Source organism: Phyllostomus discolor, chromosome 10, assembly GCF_004126475.2.
Source record: "Phyllostomus discolor isolate MPI-MPIP mPhyDis1 chromosome 10, mPhyDis1.pri.v3, whole genome shotgun sequence".
Taxonomy (NCBI): Eukaryota; Metazoa; Chordata; class Mammalia; order Chiroptera; family Phyllostomidae; genus Phyllostomus; species Phyllostomus discolor.
In genome coordinates, this window is record NC_040912.2 from 29,464,583 (window position 1) to 29,484,999 (window position 20,417).

Genomic DNA, 20,417 nt, shown 5'->3' on the forward strand with positions numbered 1-20,417 from the left:
TTTTGCATAATAATTCAAGTAAAGTACAGTACTTATCAGGGGGAAGAAAGGAACTATAGAAAACAAGGAACTCTGCTGGTCTATTGAGTGGGGTCAAAGAGCTGTAAGACTCTGAGGAACCAACTTCCTCCTTGGACCCCTCTCATTCAACTGAGAGCATTCTAAACAAAGAAGGTTTCACAGTAATTTACATGTTCTTTCTTAGGCCTGATCACCCAGGGAATCTTCCCTTTTCAGCACAGAGCTGCACCACCCTGTCATTGTTTCAGGCTTAGGTGGAGCACGGGAACTAAGGCAATCAAGAGATAAGGAGATTTTCTCCCAGATGCTGAGAACTCAGGCTATGTCAAAGCCGAGGAGCGAGGGTCCGTCACCCTCTTTTGCTGCCCCCAAAGTCCTTCTTTTGGGGGGCCTCCCAAAGTAATCGTGCCTGGCTTAGGTCGTTCCCCCCGTGGGGAATCTTACCCCATCTTTGGCTAACCGACCAAGCTTTTGGGGGTTCAGTTATGAATAAAGCAGCAGAAGCAGCATTCCTGCCAGGGAGATAAGCTTTTGTCTCCTTGCTAGCTTATGGTTCCAAGGGCGTTCCCTTAGCCTTAGCCTACTGGGGGTTTCAGCTTCTGATACCAGTCAGGGCAGTTCCCAACAGACAACCAAGACTTAAAGGATCAAGTTTCTTGAATAAAGGGACCTGCAGAGAAATGAGCCCAACCTTCTGTATAGAATCTCTCCTCAATGCATTTGCTGACCCCCTCCCTGTTAAAATGTGATGAGTGGTTCTGAGGAACCATCCTGAAAGCAGTTCCAAAAGGCTAAACTTTAAAGCAGAAAGCACAGTGATGAGATGGACCAGGGAGAATTTTTAGCTCACCAAGGAGAAATGGCCCAGGAGGAAGGAGAGCCTGCAGGGATTGTGTTCTAGGACTAAGGGCAGATACAATAGTTCAACTGAGTATAACTGCCTACCAAAATAAAATTAAATTTCTTGGGAAAAAAAAGCTGGCAATTCCACTGAAAAGCTCTCTGTAACTGTTTATGTTTAGTGATAAAATAGTTACAGGAACCCCCAAATGATTCAATATTTCTCTTTTCTGCCGTCATCTTTTGGTTTTCCCTGGAACACTGAATGCTGGCTTACTGCCTTGGATTAATAGGTTGTTTTAATTAATCAATTTTCCCACAGATGTGAGTAGCTTGTACTACCATGACTCAAGCAGTCTCTGTGGCATGTTAGAAAAATGTCTTTTTCTTTCTTTCTTTCTTTCTTTCTTTCTTTCTTTCTTTCTTTCTTTCTTTCTTTCTTTCTTTCTCTCTCTCTCTCTCTCTCTCTCTCTCTCTCTCTCTCTCTCTCTTTCTTTCTTTCTTTCTTTCTTTCTTTCTTTCTTTTTATCTTTTGTGGTCATGGAGATCCAGCAATTCTGGAATAGGTGGTGGTTCATGTTTGACTTGGCTTTGATTAGACATTGGATTTTTACAAATGAAAAATTCTTTAATGTCATTTAAAAACAAATTGTGGAATGTGCAATTGGTTTAGGAATTTAATATGAAAATAGAGTCCTATTCCTTTATTTAATGTGGCTGTACCACTGGCAGCAAAAGTACATTCTCCTTCTCAGCTCTACATGTGTCATACTTGCTCTCTGTCATTAACACTAAATGTGCTCATTTCCTTGTGTGAAATCACATTATTAATTTTTAAAACCATATTTTTGTTATTCTCTGCAAATATCTCCCATTTAAATTTTTTAGGAAAAACCTAAGAGGGAAAACACCATAGAAGCTAAAACTTTTTATGCTTCTAAGAAATAAGAAGGAAATAAACCTGCCTTGTAGAAGGTGTTTTTGAGGGAAAAATTAACTTCTAATTATATTTTAGTAAATATACTTTATTTCTCAAACAAAATGGGTTTTTAAAAAATATCATGGGAGATTCTGGAGGTGAAGGGTATAGCAAAAAGAGCAGAAGAGCCTTTCTGTCTTTCGATTGCCATTCTATCGTATAGTATTTTAGCTGATGTACAGCATATTATAGTTAAATTGTGTGTGTACGTGCAATGTGTGTACTGAAAAGTAAGGCTCCAATTTAAAATTTAGGCTCACTAGTGGCATCAAAACAAGTTCCTTGGTCTGAAATGTAAACTACCCACGTGCACACATAAATTAGAATACCCAGACACATCAAATATAGCTTAAAATAGCTGGGCATTTATATAAACAATAATGTGGTCTATGAAAGTGGACTAAATTTTATGGGGACTGTGGGGAGAAGATAACTACTTATGTTCCATACTTTTGCCTTCAGGATATCCATGGAAGTGTTTGTGTGTGTGGGTGTGTAGTGATTTGAAACATTTTATAATTAGTTCCTAAAAGTCATCATAAGGTAGAAAAAATAAATACATTTTTAAGCTCTGGATGTCTGTTATATTTAGATTTTAAAAGTCTAAACAGAGTTTGCCAATTTCACTCCATTCTTTTAAAACAGAACAAGTTCTGAAGCTTATGGTGAATCAGTTACAGAACAATTTCATTTTACCTCTACAGGTTTCAACTTTATGGGTATCTTACTTTTCAAATGTATTAATAGATATGTACTGTCTTTATACTAACTTGTTCCATTTTCATTTGAACTAAGACTGGTCTGTTTACCTAAATCTTTGAGGCTTCAGAACCAGGCACATTTTAAAGAAGAGCTCATTTTGTGTTTTAAAAGCATTGAATGAACCAGAAAACGCAACATATTATATACTGAGGCGGAAAATGTTGAATTTGTGTGTGTGTGTGTGTGTGTGTGTTTACAGGAGAAAAATCAAAGTTTCACACTTGTGCTTGGGGAGTTTACATAGATATGACTATTCCATGATAATTCCAAAGACAGTGAGGCAACACTGGGTATGTAAGACATTTTGGATAAAGGAGAAAAGTGGAGAAATGGCGTATTAGATTTCCTAAGTGAGAAAGAGGGACTTACAGGTAGCTGAGGAAGAGTGGGACACATGGTAGGAAAATCCTTGATCGGCAACTCAAACAATGGGACACAGGGGGAGCATCTGCCTGAAGGCCCCCTGTTTGCCATACTTAGTTCAAATTAGGCTAAGCAAACATCCTAAGATCTTCCTGAAGCAGGTTTTTCTTGGGCAGCAAAGGGAAGAGGGTCAAAGTTTCTTTCTGAGTCTTTGTGTGTATGTTTTTGTTTTCAGTAAAAGCATTTCGAGCCCTGGCTGGCGTAGCTCAGTGGATTGAGCACGGGCTGGGAACCAAAGTGTCCCAGGTTCGATTACCAGCCAGGGTACATTCCTGGGTTGCAGGCCATAACCCCCAGCAACCGCACATTGATGTCTCTCTCTCTCTCTCTCTCTCTCTCCCTCCCTCCCTTCCCTCTCTAAAAATAAATAAATAAAATCTTTAAAAAATAAAAAAAATTTAAAAAAAAGCATTTCGAATTTTATGTGGTGACATTACATATACTCCACAATTCAATTAAGAGTTAAGAGAGGATCTAAGGAACAAGACCAATGACTGAAAACAAAGAGAAAAAAGACAATATAAATAAACCCACAGGTAATTCAGATATTGAAGCCCTACATTAATAACCCATAATGAGTGTTTTGAAGAAAAAAGATAAAAAATCATTAGAATCTGATAGTGAAGCCATTGAATTCTTTCAAATACCTAAGAAATTAGGCCACCATAACCTTGATTCTAAAACCTTACAAGTCATTATAAGAAAAGAAAGTTACAGGCAAATTTCTCTTATGAATAAAGATATAAATCTTTAACAAATATTAAATCAAAGTAAAGTATATATCAAAAATAATACTATATCATGATCAAGTTGAGTTTATTCTGGGACTGCAGAGCTGGTTTAACATTTGAAAATCAATTTAATTTGCCACTTTAAAGGGAGATTTTAAAGGGGCTGATCATCTAATTTGATTTAAAAAAGAATATGATAAAATTTTACAAGTGTTAATGATTTTTTAAAAAGCCCCTTGGCAAACTCAAAATATAAACTTCATTAATCTAACAAAGCATTTATAAAAAGTGCTTAAGATAACATTATACTTGAGTGTGGAAATAAGTTCGTCGCTGTTCAACATTGTACTGCAGGTCCTAGCAGTACAGTAAAGAAATAAAAATAGGAAAATGAGTGAGTGCTCAGGGTTCTATATATAAAAAATAAAACTATCTACTTTTTATAGAAAACTTGTTTAAATAAGTGAATAATTTGTAAGAACTCACTTTTATTTTATTTTTATGTACCAGTACCAGAAAATAAAGTTCCTTAGAAAGATATCATTTATAATAACATCAAAATAGCAATACATAGGGATACATCTAGTAAAAATTTTGCAAGATCTCTACACTGAAGACTATAGAATATTATTGTGAGAAATTGAGGAAACCCAACACAATTGGAAGAATTTATAGTGTTTAAGGATCAGACAACTCCATATGATAAAGATATCACTGCTTTCCTAATGCAATGCAGACCCAGTCAAAATATCAATAGGATTTTTCAAAGTGAAATTCGACAAATTGTTTTTGAAAAGTTGTACAGAAATGCAAAGGGGGCATAGTTCAGACATTCTTGAAGAAGGAGAGCATTATAGGAGGACTTGTTCTCCTGAACATTGTCTTATCATAAAGCTATTTAAGATAGCGTGTTGCTGGCACAAGGATATAAGAATAAACCAGTGGAATAAGTAGAGAGCTTATTAAAAGGCCACAGGTATAGAGGTCCTGTTTATGAGGAGGGATCAGGGGAAAGGAGATGGAGACAGTGTTTTTAATAGTAATGATAATGGAAAAATTGAATATTCACACAGAAAAAAACCTGCAACTTAATTCCTATTTTACACAATACACAAAACTAATTAAAGTATAGACATAAATGTGAATGATAAAACACTACTAATTTATGAGGTCTGTTGAGAAGGTATCCAGCCATTTAATATGAAAAATAGAGACATTTATTGAAGAAGATACAAGATATAAGAAACATTGTACATAGGACAGAGACGTCTCAGTCCCCATCAAAGTAGACACCTTGGGACCTCACATAGTTTTCCCAATCACCATCAGCTGCCCTATTGTATTTTCCTGAATCAAACTGACAGTGAAATCTCTTCCCTTTCAAAGGTGATTTTAGTTTTGGGAAAAGCCAGAAGTTGCAGGGCACCAAATCTGGGCTGCCATGGGTCTAAGTCACCTGGTGATTTTATGTTTCACCAAAGAACTCTGCACAAAACCTAGTGCATGAGCTGGCATGTTGCTGTGATGAAACTGCCAATCACCAGTTGCCCATAGCTATAGCCTTCTGAATCATTCGAACAGCTTCCACAGAGGAAATGTTCAAGTTTCATGCAAAATTGGATGTAGATTCATTGTTCTACCCACTCAGTCATTTTGAATGCAAGGGTTACACAGTACACATGCTCACTCAATGGCTTCTGCCACCCCCACTGACTAGTACAGGGAAGTTGTTGTTCACACATACACATTCCAGTCCACTCTCTTTGGCTGCCAGGTTACATGGATGTCACAAGCTGTTCTTGTTATATTAACAATGGCTGGATTTTTCCGGACATACCTTGTAAAGTGCTGCAATGATTCAAATGTCTGCCATTGTTCCACATTTGGTGTATCTCCATCAAATCATAGGGAATTCATTAAATGGGATCAAATTGTGATCAGAAAAGATCAGAATTCTGGAGTGTTTGAGGGGAATGGCCCTAAAAAGCAAGGAAGTTGAAGAAGCCCCAGGGAGATTTGAGGTGTTTGAAACTTATAACAATACTGTTCATTTGGGAATGGAAAGAAAGGGGCAAATCAATAAGACATGTCAAGAAGACTTGACAGGTGGTTTGATATTGTGGGCAAAGTGAGAAAAATTCACAATGACCCAGAGGCTTTGAGCCTTAATAATATCACTAACAAGGACAGAAAGTCAGGAAGACAAGCTGCTTGAGAGAGACGATTACTGAGTTTGAAATGACGTTGGCATACCCAAAGAGAAATGCCTAAAAGAATGGGAGAAGTAACTTACTGGAAATGAAGAAAGGGGCCAGAACTATAATGATGGATTAGGACGTCAGTGGTGTCTGGAGATAAATGACATATGACTACTCACTGTCTGTCCCAATTCTCCTTTATCCAATCCTCTTTTCACTCAGTTACAACTGTGGTGTCATCTGCATAAGCAAACCACTAGGCTGACTTTGACATGGAGGGAAAAGCACAAGTGCGGATGCTGGCAGAGATTGACTTCGGCTGAGGGCTGCATGGGAGTAACTCTTAAGTCACACTCCACATTGAGAGAATGTTGAGATGGCCCCAATCTTAAGACCTTCCAGGTAAAGAGATGTTTCAGTAGGCTTGACAAGCCACTCCAGGATTTCACTAACAGTAGAATCTGTCAGGTTCTTTCTTCCATCAGTTAAGTTAGCTTTCACCCAGTAGAACATTAGTGAGGTATGACGTCATACCTACTTCTGCAGTTGGGCTAAGAGAGAACACAGTCACCTTGTGTGGAAGAAAGTCCTCTTCATAACTACTCTTTTTCTATTTTCTACAGAACAGTGATAAGGCACCAGAGAAAAATATTCACGTCCATGGGTGATGGATGTCATTGTCCATCACCCCTGTAATTGATGGCACCTGTGTGCAAAAAACCACCACGTTATCATTTAATGGAATAAATCTAGATTTCAGAGGAGTGTATCAGCATGAATGAATGTTTACTTGACTCACTATCATTTAAAAACATTTTTCAAAGCTTTCTAATTGAGCTATAAAAGTTTATGGTAGCCTAGAATTAGGCATCCATGCTAGGTGCTCAGAAGTGCAACATTAACACCTGGATAAAGTTTGGGGGCTTGGGGCTACAATGGCAAACTCTCTGTCCCCTCCTCCTATGAAATCAGTTTTATAATTCTTTCTGTAAGAATTCTTCTTTCCACATAACTCCTTGCTAATAATCACTAATTAAACTACCTCTTTGATCTTGGAGCTCTACTTAAGAGAATTTTAGAGAGGGAAAAGGTACCTAGGGAAAAGAAAAAATCAAATTTTTAATGTGTCCCATCTAGCAAAAACAGTTTTTGCATGTGGGTAAAAATAAATCAAAGGTGATGTTTACTTTAAAACTGTCAAGTATAAATTACAGCCATTTTTATTCCAGAAATGCACTTCCTATGGAAAAGGAAAAAAAAAAACTTGCTATGAAAGAATTTAAAATTAATAAAATGCTCTGTTTCATTAAAATGTTGGGATGTGATTTGATTTCAGAATCCCTGTAGATAATCAATGGGCTACTAAAGGGATATAAGGGAGATGTGAACCGTGTCTCTGGGAAGTCACAACTTCGGACTCATCCTCCACTCAAGGGAGGGTCAGAGCACTCAGTGTGCTTCGAAGAAGACCATCTTTATCATTGGCTCCTAACAGAAGGTGGTCTTCGAACCCCAGTGAAGAAAATTCAATGAAATAAAACGAACAGGAGTGAAGTCATGGGTCGAAACTCGCCTGAGTTATTAACACGAATCATTGTCCTTACTAACAAACCCTAACTCTTATGGCCAGTTTGTGAGAGTGATGAAGCCCTCAGTGATGTGACGGAACACCACAGCCTTCACTTTTCTAAGTTGTGCCATGAAACTTGTGTATGGCTCAGAGCAGAGGCCTGGCACTTTTAGGCAAGTTCTCTAACTGTACACATGCTTTAATGTACTAACAACTATTCTCCCCTACTCCTGCTACCACCTCTTAGAACCTGCTCTGCGCAGGGTTCTAGAATCCCTCTCACTCAGCATCAACTGATTGGACCCACTAGCCACAGACCCCCATTTGACCAATCAGATTTTTTCTTCCAGGAGTTTGCCACAGGGATCAAACTGGAGGATCAGAGAAACATGGTGCTACAGTTTTTATTTTGGGACAGTTACGGGAATCTGGTCTTCAGACAGAAGAATGAAATAAATGACATCATCCTAATTTGAGACTGGCACCAGGAGCAATAAACAACTATTTGGATTTTTAGCTCACAAGCTTGATATAAACCAGCTTTGCCTGTCTTGTGTTATATTTTTGATACACTTTATTTTTTCTTTTAACTGTACTTTATATCTCCCTGCCATGTAAAGAAAGTTTATAAAGAGGACAAGTACATATGTAATCTAAATAGTCTGTTTTGGTAAATTTAACATTCGACTTTTAAAAAGTTGCATTTATGTGAAAACAAAAAGCCTTCCTTAAATAAGATGACTTTCCTGACATGTTTTGATTATAGAGCATGTGTACTTTTTACAAAAAAAGAGACTGTCAAAGATAGTAAGGAAAAAAAGGAAGCTTTGCTATCATTTTTCTTACTGAACCTTCCTTGTTTTTTTGCAATAATTGTCCCTGATGCAATCTTCATTTAATTCCATTGATTTTAGAGAAGGGAGGTTTATTTTTATGAAGACTACTTTTCTCTCAAAATGCTATTGGATTAAGCTTATTTCCCAAGTTAATAACTTTTATTAAAAATTGTTTTCAAGTGGATTTTACAAAAACAACCCTAAGGCAGAGACTTATCTGCCACGGCTATAGTCAATGTTTATATTGGGAAACTATGAGGGAAATGATCAGAGATTGCATTTTCAGAAATCTCTAGCATGGAGAAAGTATTCCACTGTGTCTCAGCAGCAACCAAACCGCAAAAACACCCAGTGCGTTCTGAGCATTTTACTGTACGTCAGATTGAAGAAACAAAAGCAAAACGTTATTTCAACAAAAACCGTTACTTCATTACTCCTCATGATAATCCTGTGAAATAAAATGAAATTCTAGGACCAGCTTTGATTTCACTACCACCCTGACTGGCCAACAAGCTTTTAAAATCTTAATAAATTGGATCATTGCCATGTGTAAGAGTATTTCAGTGTCCCCTGTGTAAGTTTAAAAGGTCAGAACAGTTTACAGGTCTTAGGCCCTCTTAACAAGCAATACCATGGCTCTTTGTAGAAATACAAGCAATCCAGTAACCGGGAAGTTTACTGGGTGACCCGGCACGAATCGCTCAGCGTTCTTGCTTTCCTTCGGTGGCCTTAGATTTCTTACGTGAGCGATCAGGAACTTGGAACAAGTTTTCTTCGACTTGCCCTGAACTGACATTGGACGTGAGAGGAAGTGAGAGGTGGAATCAAGAAAAGACAACCATCCTCTTAAGGTCTGGGAAGGTTAAACTCCGGGACCTACACGCTGAGAACAAATCCTAGCGAGGGCGCGAGCTCGGCAGCGAAGACCCAGAGTCGCAAGCGCGGGAGCCTAGGCACTAGCCGGAAGCCCAGAGTCACGTTCACACCACGCCCTTGCCTAGGCCCGGCATCCGGTGTGAACTACATTGCCCAGAATGCCATTCAAACAGCCTTGCAGGGCGCCAATGAGCGTCTGGATGACGCCATCAGCCCGCGCGATGTTTAGACTCCACTGATGTCGTGGCGCTTTAGGGGAAGAAGTTGTTTCGCCGGGCCCTCGTCCTGAAGTTGTGGTGCGCGTGACCCCTGGCTCCCTCCTACCTACCACTCTCCCGCCTTTCTCTCCCTCTTCTTGCAGGATGAGGCGTGCAGGCCTTGGTAAGGAGAGGGCTGAGGTTCGAAGTTCAGGGGCCCTGGAACTGGCGGTGCTGGGCGCCGGAACGCGGGGTTTCTGTCACTGGAAACAGCCAGAGAGCAGGATGTATGGAGGGGTGTTTGGAGGCGGTGCCAAGTGGAAACACTTCATTTGTCCCGGATCCTAGGGGTTTCCTTAAGTTTGGTTCAGTCCCAAGTTTGGATGGGGGATTTAGAGAGAGTAGTGGAGGAGTTGGGGGTGGACTGTGTGCAGGTGGCAACTCAGCAGTCAAGTCTTTAGTGTTAATTCTCTCACCGAGCATAATTATGGAAGCTACTTACTCCCCGAAGCCCGGCTTCGGTTTCTTCTTCTCTGCTGGCCTTGGATGTTAGTTTCTTCAGAAGTGAAATTTGAAGAGTGTTGCATGCCAAGCACACTAACAGTAGTAGTAGTAGTAGCAGTATGATCACAACGAGTTACAAAGGTAAATATACGTGTCACTAGTATTAAAGTCCATGATATGTAACATCAGGGTCAGAGGCCGCTTTGCCCAGAACATTTCTTATCTGAGCCTTATTCCACTGTTAAAGTAGTAGAATGTGGTAATGCTTAGCGACTTAGCATTTGTTCTCCACCTTTTGTCTTAGGAAGCTTGTTCACCAACCAGCAGGAATTAGTTAGGCACAAGGATTTGTAGTGGGCCATTATAATGCACAGCTATTAAAACAGCGTTTTCTGATTCTGAAGTTCTCTATTAGGAGACAATTTAAAAAGAAGAAAGAAAAGAATAGAACCCTGCTAAATGAGCATACAGTGTACCGGAGAAAATGGTATGAAATATTTAGAAAAAGATGTTACTTTTTTCAGTTATAATAAGAGAGAAAAAGAAAAAATATCTTTTTCAAAAGTCTCAGACATATTTAAAGTTAGTGAAAGTTACCACTAACTCTAGAATTGTACATTGATTAATAAATTATAGTATAAGAAACAGCTTTTGAAAAAATGCAGTTTTTATGAATCCTCAGGTCACAGTAGGAAAATTGACCAGGTAAATTGTAGAGAAAAAAATAACTAATTTTGAGCAAGTTTAGTTTTATATACCCAGATGTTTTTCCTTTGTATCATTAATAATGACAAAAAAAAACCATTTATTATGTACTTGAGTAAGCTCTAGGTATATAGTCGTTTGTGGCTCTGTTTGTGCTCCCCAAAGCTTCCAATCTAGTTGGGGAGTAGGAACACATTCAAAGATAAGTTATAGTACAAGGTGGCAGTCATACGTCCAAATGCCAGACAAGTTCTACAGATAGTGAATGTTTAGGGATTTCAGAGATGGAGTGCTGTGTACTTTGTGGAGACATAGGAACTTGAACTAGAACTTGAAGACAGAGGGTGGGGGATGTAAGTTCCAGCTGGAAGGATGAACTGCCTGCCCTCCCCCCCAAAAAAGTTATAGGAGTAGAATTATGAATGATGCGCTGACAATATTATGATCAAGCCAGTTTGACTGAAGTAGGAAACTCAGAACCAAAACTACGAGGTTGTAGAGATCTTTGAGTGCCGGGCCAAGGAGTTTGGATTTTATCCATAGGCCCCTTGGACCCTTTGAATATTTTGTTCAGCAGTGTGTCATGATAAATTGCAGGAAAAGAACTTGACAAGTGGTGATTCTCAGCCCTCATTGTACATTAGAATTACCTGGAGAGCTTTTAAGGCAATGCAGCCTGGACCCCCGCTCCCCCAAGCTCAGACTGGTTAAATTAGAATCTCTGGGTAGAGACTTTTTCTTTCAAGCTCCCCTGCAGTTGAGAGGAAGGGTGATAACCTAGGTGTCCATTGCTATCATTTATACTGGTATTATGTGAAGCAGGCTGCTTGTTTTTTGTTTTTGTTTATTTGTTTAAGATTTTATTTATTTTTAGAGAGAGGGGAAGGGAGGGAGAAAGAGAGGGAGAGAAACATCAGTGTGTGGTTGCCTCTCACGTGGCCCCCACTGGGGACCTGGCCTGCAACCCAGGCATGTGCCCTGACTTTGTTTCTCAGCCTGCGTTCAATCCACTAAGCTACACCAGCCAGGGCGTTTTTTGTTTTCTTTTAAGTATCAATGTGTACTCACCTGGAATTTTAAACTTGGGATAAGTAGTGAATCTGATAGCTGTTCATGTGGAGAGGCTGTCACACTTCACGTGAATCCCTAAATGATGTGGTTCAGCTATTGATAGAAACTACCCAAAAGAAGTAGCATGTATCTAATGGACAAAGACTGAGGATGGTGACTTTGCCACTCACTGGGTTTTTTACAGCTTTCATAGCAGTGATTCAGACAAAAAGGGGAGCTAAGTTGGGAACAGCAACTCCTAGAATTTCATTTGAATTTATCTTTTTTTATTGGGGGTTGATCATAGTGTGAGGGAAGTCTAAAACTCTTTAACAGAAGAAATGTACATCGAAAGGTTCCTGGGTGGTAGATGAGAATTTTACTTTCTAATAAATGGAACCTTATAGAACTTTAAAATTAAAATTAAGGTAAGCCAAAGAGCAAAACAAAGGAAATAAAGTGAATAGCTATTAATTTAGAAATAAATTCCTTGGTGAAGTTGTCAAGGGATTAAATTCAACCAGTCAATAATTATTTATTGGGCAAATGTACATTCAGAACCTTAGTGATAGAAGACATAACTCTTTTCTTTAAGGACTTTGATCCTTATTAGAGTGTGTACAGAGTATCATTAATTGATGGAATGAGAATACATTTTTAAATGATTACTTGAATGAGTGGGGGAAAACACCATGCTTAGTCATAGAATGTTCTTCACTTTCATAATAACACTTTGGAGACCCTTATTGTCAGCAGTTGAGGGAGATTTGGGGAAATGCAACTCTTTTTTCCTTTGGAAAATACTTTAACATTTTGTTGCCTGTTGAGTGTGGCTTTCTTGTCTTTTCTTTTCTCTTTTCTTTTCTTTTCTTTTCTTTGTGGTGGTGGTGGTGGTGGTGGAGATTGTGTGTCTGCTGCATATAAAATACTCATTAGGTACAGGGGACACAGAATTATGAGATACTGTATCTGCCCTCAAAACTTGTAATTCCATTCTTAACAAAGGCAAGCACATTCAAAGTCGAATAACGGTGAACTGAGATTCTACTCATTAATTCATTTACAACTTACTGTATGTGTATGCACACATATGCATGTGTGTGCAGACATTTGTAGGGTACACATGGCCATGAGGGAACATTTAGTTTCTGCCCTTAGAATGCAGCCTGGAGTATGGTGTTAGTGTTAGATACAGCCAGAACTGTAGGAATTTGAAAGAAGGAGTTTTGATTTTTAGAGAAAATGAGCTCTGGCTGTGCCTTGAAAGAGCTTTCTAGTCACACCTCAACCATCCTTCAACTACCAGTGCTGACAGCCACCTCCCGTCCTCCATCTGTTACCCTCACTTCCACTCCACTGACCCTTTGAGTTTACCAGACCTCTGGTTTCTGGATCGCCCCTTTCCCCATAGTCTCAGACATCTATTGAAACTACTTGAAGCCCTGTCCAGTCTGGACCCTGTAATCCATATCTTCAACCGCTCTTTTGGTAAGCAGTCTCAACCTCTTGGGGTTCTATGCATCTGCAGCCCAACACTGTACACTCCCAACTCTTGAGTAGTCTGACCATCCAGCTTCTCATGGGCAACTCGGGCTGACGACCTCTCACATACACCCAAGAAGGTCAAAACCACTCCTGTATATTGCTTCAGCCGGGATTGTTTCACCCCCCTAGGAACCTGTGCAGTCAGTTTCCTCCATTCTCTTTATAGTTTTCTCCAGTCTTCAGAGACAGCTTTTTCTTTTGGTATCAATTATTTTTTAAATGTTAAATAACACCTTGAACTATACTTTCCTCTCTCATTCCCCCAACACATTTATCTAAGGACTCACTGTGCAAGGCTCACTCCACCAGTTTGATTGCCTGATGAATATCAAATACTATATTAGGCAGTGGCAGGGACCACATTCCTGTGTTCTCAATTTTATCCCTTAGAAGATGAGCTCCAAAAAGTAGAACCTAAAAAGAACAATGGATCTGACAGATGGTTTCTTAAATATTTGTTGAAGAATGAATGATCCCCTGTATTCATAAGTTATTCCAGCTCTCCTCTATGTAAGAGAAGGATGCCAATACAGGACCCTCCCTCTGCTGTGAGCTCCCTCCTGCTGTATTGTCCTCCCCTTCCCTTTCTCTTAGCCAGGCTTCTTCAGTGGGGAGTCAGTGTCACAACTTCCAGTTCTTTTTCCAAGTGTGTAGTTCTGTGGAGCCATAACTATGTCCTGAATATCCTTATGCATCAGTGCTTATTTTAGTGTGTTGTGGGCAATCAATTAGCAATCAGGAAATGTGGACTCAAATTAATTGAATAGTCTTTGCTTAAGAGAGGGCATTGAAGGAATTGTTCTGCTCTTTATTTGGTTTATTAATTTTTAAAATTCCCCTGAAATGTGAATGTTATAGACATATGTGGTCTGCAACGCCCTCCAGGGGTCTTTTTCTGTTCTTTCTTATCAAGGTTTCAAAAGTGACTTTTTTTTTTTTTTTTTTGGCTACAACTGTACTTGGGGCCAATCCTTGCAGGTGAAGGAGCACCGCCTGGCAACTATGGCTATGCTAATAGTGGGTACAGTGCCTGTGAAGAAGAAAATGACAGACTCACTGAAAGTCTGAGACACAAAGTAAATGCTATAAAATCTGTAAGTATATGACATATTAAGTACTTTTAAATTTGTGTATTTATATGCATATATATTATATAATTAGAAACTGCATATTTTTCTTGGCATCATATAAGGAATTCATTTACCCAATAGTGTAATTCAGTTAGGTACACTCAAAATTTAGACATGATTTGCATGGAAGTTTTGAAAATGTGGCCAAACAAAACATATGGTACATTTGTTTATCTTGTATAAACTTCAGCCCTTTTGGTGGCAGAACCTCAAACACTGCGTGCTGTCTGCCTTCCACTCCCAGGCCGTCTCCTGAACCTGTCTTCTCGTCTCCTAAGCTGCAAATCTTAGTCTCTCTCGTTTCTTTTACCTCCCATCAATCACCAAATCTTATGTTTCTTTCTACTGTTTCTATTTTTGCTTTTCTATTTCTAATACTGTCCCCTGGTTTTCTGTTTGGAAAGCCTCTTAACCTCTCTGTTCCTGTTTTGTACACATTCTGGTCTGAGCTACATAGATCACCACAGTCGTCTTTTTAGAGGATTAGTTTGTTTTAAATCTTCACCCATGGATTTGAAAGAGGGAGAGAGAAACATTGCTTGGTTGTCTCCAGTACATGGCCCAACCAGGGATCAAACCTGCAGCCTAGGTGCATGCCCTGACTGGGAGTCGAACCTACAATCTTGTGGCATGCTGGATGATGCTTTAATGAACTGAGCCACCCGGCCAGGGCAAGAGTATTTTTGAAATTGCATCCTACACTCCCAGAAGACTTCACGGTCCTCCCATAATGTAAGAAATAAAGTTCACACTCTGTAGTTTGATTGAATAGGTCCTTTAAAGATTGTCCATAGCTTTTCAGACCTCATCTCGTGCACTTTCAGAGTATGTTTGTGCTTTCTGCCGAATTAGAGTGCTCTCTCTGTCCTGGGCAGGCCGTCACTTCCCGCTCCCCCTCCCGCTCCCATATCTTTGATTGTGCCATCCCTTTGCCTTGGGTGTTCTCACCTCCTCACAAGGGCTGGAGTCTTGCCCATCTGCAAGGGTCCACTTCATTGCACCCCCTTCCATCCTCTAAGCTTTACTTTTTTACCACATCAGAAGTAACTTTCTCTTATATATAAGACCATTTGTACCATTTCTGTAGCACTTACTGTATAGTGATCTACATTGGAATTATTTGTATGTTAAAGAAATTTACCAGTAAGTAGGGTTTTCTTTTGTACTTATTTTTATATTCTACACAGTTGGTTTGTAGAATACAACTCAGTAGAATATACTGAGAACTACACAGTTCTCAATATTATTATCAGTTGTATTGAATTAAATGTATTAAATAAAGAAAAATGGTTTTAACAGTGTGTGTGATTGATTCTGCATTACAATAAAAATGCTATACATTATAGAGCATATAGTAGAATTCATATTGCCAAAACTTAATTGGTATTTCACTAGTCTTGGAAAATAGAATTGTATTCAACCTGGAGACTTACGTCCTGCAATGAGTATTGTTTTCAAAGTCATACTAGATCAAAAGGAGTTGATCTATGAACTAAGCAATATTGTATAATGTTAATAATTCAGAAAATATAACATTTAGTGGAATTAGGAATGAAATGATTTTTTTAAAAAAACCTCTAATGTGATAATACAGGCTCCTTGTTAAACGAAAGGTTTTTTCCCTTGGAAATTCCTTTCAGTGGCAGGAATGTAGAAAGCAGTTAGGTAATTTGGGCAATCGAGCCTTATAATTGCTTTATTATCTCATATTATGATCTGTAGAATTCTAGTATGGTTTTATGTCAGTAATATCCCCACATACTTTTCACATGAAGTAAGCTGAGAACAATATTTGCAATGGTTTGCCAAGGTTTTTAGTAATTGTGATTGTATTTATTCGAGTATCTTAGAAGTGAAGGCTTTGATGAATTTGTCATATAAGGTATTTAGCAGGTTTTGGTTTGAATAGCAAACATAATCACAGATTTCTTTAGGCTCATTCTCATTTATGCATAACTTTAGAATGTTGATAATACTAACTCGTAAAAATTTTTTTTCAAATTTGTTATATTTTAAAGAAAAATGCCTTTAGAATCTAAAGAAATAATCAGTCTAGGCATATAGTCAAAGTAATATCACATTTCAGCAGGAGAATATTAAATACTTATATCTGAATTTGAAATGATAACATAGGTACTTATATAAATCTTTAAAAATATAAAGAAGGAAATATACAGCTAAATGCTGTTATGTGCATAATATAAAGAAAGATATGCCCTGACCGGTGTGGCTCAGTTGGTTGGGCATTTTCCCGCAGAGTGAAAGGTCATGGTTCACCTCCTGATTGGGACCCGCGCCTGGGTTCTGGGTGTGGTCCCTGGCCGGAGTTCCTACTAGAGGCAACTGATGGATGTTTCCTTCTTTTTTCTCCCTCCTTTACCCTCTCTCTAAAAATGAATAAAATATTTTGAAAAAGAAAGATAAAAGCATGCAAAGATAGGAGAATCAGAGAGACGTATGTACCAAAATTTAAAAATGGAGTTGGATATTAAGATGAAATCCAAATGAAGAGTAGGGAAGCAATATTCTTGATGGGGAAGGAGTAGAACAACTAAATATATTTTCTATTAATTCAGCGAAAATGTATCAGAAGAGGAGTATATTTTTTATTTCTAGAATAGTTTTATTTGAGAAAGTATATATTTAAAATGGCATTATATTTGTTTTATAACACTTTATATGAGTAGTAATATATGTTTTTTGCTTTATAGCTTTCCATTGAAATAGGCCATGAAGTTAAAAGTCAAAATAAATTCTTAGCTGAAATGGTAAGTGGGATTTTAAGTGTAAGAAATTTGATCTAATATTCTCAGTCTGTTACTCAGGAATAATATTTTAAGTTTTATCCATTTTGAAATATATCTAGAGATTATAAATCCTAGATTTCAATCCATTTATATTTAATTGGTTTAGAATAAGCACAAAGTTTATTTTTGCCATATTTTTACAAATTTCATCTTGCCTAACACAAATAAGTAGGATGAAGGAGTGGAAGCCAGTGGAGCTTTAGTGCTGTGTTTAGATGCGCTGTTGACGACTCAGAACAAATGACTGTTTTGAGTGTTCAGTCTGTATCGCAATGGATATAGGCTACTAAGTGATTAAAAAGCACTTTGCCTCCAGCCAGCCAAAGGTCTTACACTTAATATAAGGTTATTTCTTTTTTTCTTTTTTGATTTTTTTAAAATTATTTTATTGTTAAAATACAGTTGTCTGCATTTACCCCCCACCCCATCCATCCCCACCTCCCTCCCCTCATTCCACACCCCCCTTGGTTTTGTCCATGTGTCCTTTACAGTTGTTCTTGAAAACCCTTCCCCCTAACCCCAGTACTCCTTCCCACCTACCCTCTAGTTACTGTCGGATTGTTTGTAATTTCATTGTCTCTGGTTATATTTTGCTTGCTTATTTGTTTTTCTTTTGCTTGATATCCTAAGGATCACTTCTGAACAAATCAGTAGGATTTGAACTAGTAACATCCCAGAGTCTTTTATCTCTAGTCTAAACAATCTCAGCAATAGATACCTTTTCTTCTGCAAGCCTCTTTCTGTTCTTTAGTGTTTACTTTGGACACCAAACTTGTCCAGGCTTTCCCCAGTTTTTCCACATGCTTTTAAAATTGTCCTGTTCAACACGGAGCCTCGCATTGACAGCCATGCTCCTGTGAAGCTTGTGCTAACATTAGAGCCCCGTGGGGGGCTGTCTGAAGATACCCACACCTGGTTCCCACTCTGTACTGATTGTGAGTGTCAGGGAGAGGGACCTAGGTATATGTGTTTTTAAGAAAGCACCGCAAGTGATTCTGATACATAACCCTGCTGAGGAACTACAGATGCATAAAGTGCTTGAGCTCCCTGGAACCTGAGTGGTGCAAAGACTTAGAATTATCCCAGGTCTTTACACCTCAGGACATTGAGTTTCCTGTGCAAGTGCAATAGGTCTAATTCGTACCTAGTCCTCATCATCAGGACTTTAACAGCTATGTTTTAACATGGTAGTTTTCCCCATCCGTGTTTGTAGTTTTTACTAAGTTTTACTACTTCTACATGATACTTCTACATTCTACATTACTACTTCTACATTCTCTTAACTTTTAATAGACTCTACTTCAAAGGCAGCTATTTACATTAAAGGACCTTAAAAGTAAAGGTACATTTAACTGCTAAACAACCATATGAAATTTTGGGTGAATTACTGTACCTAGAAGCACAACCATTTGACTTAGGAGAGCACACCCAACAAAACCACAGTTCAAGACCGCTTTCCCAGACAGCCCCGAGCTGGGGACATCCTGGTCAGGCCGGAGGTGTCAGATCTCATTGTCCTCCCAGCCCCTCGACCCTCCCCCCGAAGACCCTCAGTAAAATGGTTTGATCACCCACCCCCTTGCCCCTGCCCCAAAGTGGGAAAAAACCTGTGTGGTAGTAGACAAACTACTTTATTGTTAGTGTATTTTTAATCCACATAATTGGAATGAGACCTAAATAGTTTGGGACTTTTGAATTACTCTGGAGCTAAAAGAAATGTTTATTGGATAATGAAAGAGCTTTTTATTCATTGAGAGAATTACTCAGTTTTGCATGGAGTAATCAGACTGATTATCCAAGTTATAAAAAGACTCCCGAGTTGATTAAACACTAAAAATGTCATGAAAAATGTATTCTAATAACAATATATCCAATTACTTAAATGTGCATGTGTAGAGTATTAGAATCTAAATATTATAACTTGTTTTTATAGGATTCACAGTTTGATTCTACAACTGGATTTCTAGGTAAAACTATGGACAAACTGAAGGTTTTATCCAGAGGGAGCCAAACAAAGCTGCTGTGCTATATGATGCTGTTTTCACTGTTTGTCTTTTTTGTCATTTATTGGATTATTAAACGGAGGTGATGCAAACACGTGTGAGTTTGGGATTTGTTCCAACTTCAGTGGCTTAGAGTACTACTTTGGTAAAAAAAAAAAAATCATCAAAACATTCCTAATTTTGAGATACTATGGCTTTTTCCACTGAAGATGACTAAATTTTACTTGTTTTATAAATCACATTAGATAATACAGTGCTCTTTGAATATTGTTTGTTAATGACTCATTTTTGCTCCTATTTTCAGGGGTACTGAAATGGCCAAAAGTCAGTCTGGCCCTAACAATTGTTTTTCTTTTGTTTACTGTCAGATTAAATAGCAGTACAGCATTCTGTTGCTGCCATACATGTGGGTTTATTGTCCATGTAGAGAAACTCAGTGGGAGAATAACAGAATGCCTGGAGAGCCTGATGCTGAGCCCTTGAGGTGGTGGACGAGTTTGTGGTGGAATGATAAATGTATACTCCTGAACTGACATGGACCCTGATGATATACCCCCCTTTCCTTTTTTATTGGGTGAAATTGTAAGCGGGTTCCTTTTTACCTATAATCTTTTCTAATAATTTTTGTTGGTGTGACTCCTCTTCCCCCAAGAATCTCATTCTTTAATGAAGCTTGTTATTTTGTCATGTGTCTAGTGCGGTGTCCAACAAATGTCTAACGCTATAGTTGTTATGTTAACTTTATGCATACCACTGACTTAGCTTAAAAGTTTTATGGTTTTAGCTACTTAGGCCATTTGGCTATCGTTTGTGAGAGAACATTGTGAAGCCAATGCAATTGCCAAGCTCCGAGTGAACATAACACGTTCAGGAATAACTAATTGCCTCTGCTTTATTATGTGCTCAAAACGGATAATGGAAAGTGCTCGGTATTGAGTTTGGGGCTAAGAGTATTGTTGCTTTAATCCAGTATATTTGTTTACAGAAAGCAAGACAGAGGTGGAATGTTGAGTAGAAAGAAATAGTAAAATGTCCTTAAATACTCTGTATTGATACTATTTTGGAATTTACTCATTTGAGCTCCAAAAATAAATTTTTAATGAAATGAATTAATCACCTGTGTTGCTTCTTTATTCAAGTCTCTAATGTTTTTGCATAGAACCTGAGAAATGATCTGGAAAACTCAGATTCCAAGCAAAATTAGGATAAGCTAACATATTTGTATTATTTCCAAGCTTAC

The 20,417-nt window shown here is 38.3% G+C and overlaps 1 protein-coding gene across 1 annotated transcript; it reads left to right on the forward strand.

Annotated features, from left to right (window-relative positions):
* The first annotated feature begins 9,444 nt into the window (after window positions 1-9,444).
* On the forward strand, window positions 9,445-20,286 carry BET1 (Bet1 golgi vesicular membrane trafficking protein). The gene is made up of 4 exons (XM_028525616.2): window positions 9,445-9,617; window positions 14,216-14,331; window positions 17,079-17,135; window positions 19,108-20,286. Exons 1-4 carry the CDS (start codon window positions 9,599-9,601, stop codon window positions 19,261-19,263), a joined length of 348 nt encoding a protein of 115 aa, XP_028381417.1. The 5' UTR covers window positions 9,445-9,598; the 3' UTR covers window positions 19,264-20,286.
* The last annotated feature ends 131 nt before the right edge of the window (window positions 20,287-20,417 follow it).

Coding starts and splice junctions, on each gene's coding strand:
- BET1 (XM_028525616.2), top strand. Junction 14,332..17,078: donor AAGTAAATGCTATAAAATCT/GTAAGTATATGA, acceptor TTTGCTTTATAG/CTTTCCATTGAAATAGGCCA. Junction 17,136..19,107: donor ATAAATTCTTAGCTGAAATG/GTAAGTGGGATT, acceptor TTGTTTTTATAG/GATTCACAGTTTGATTCTAC.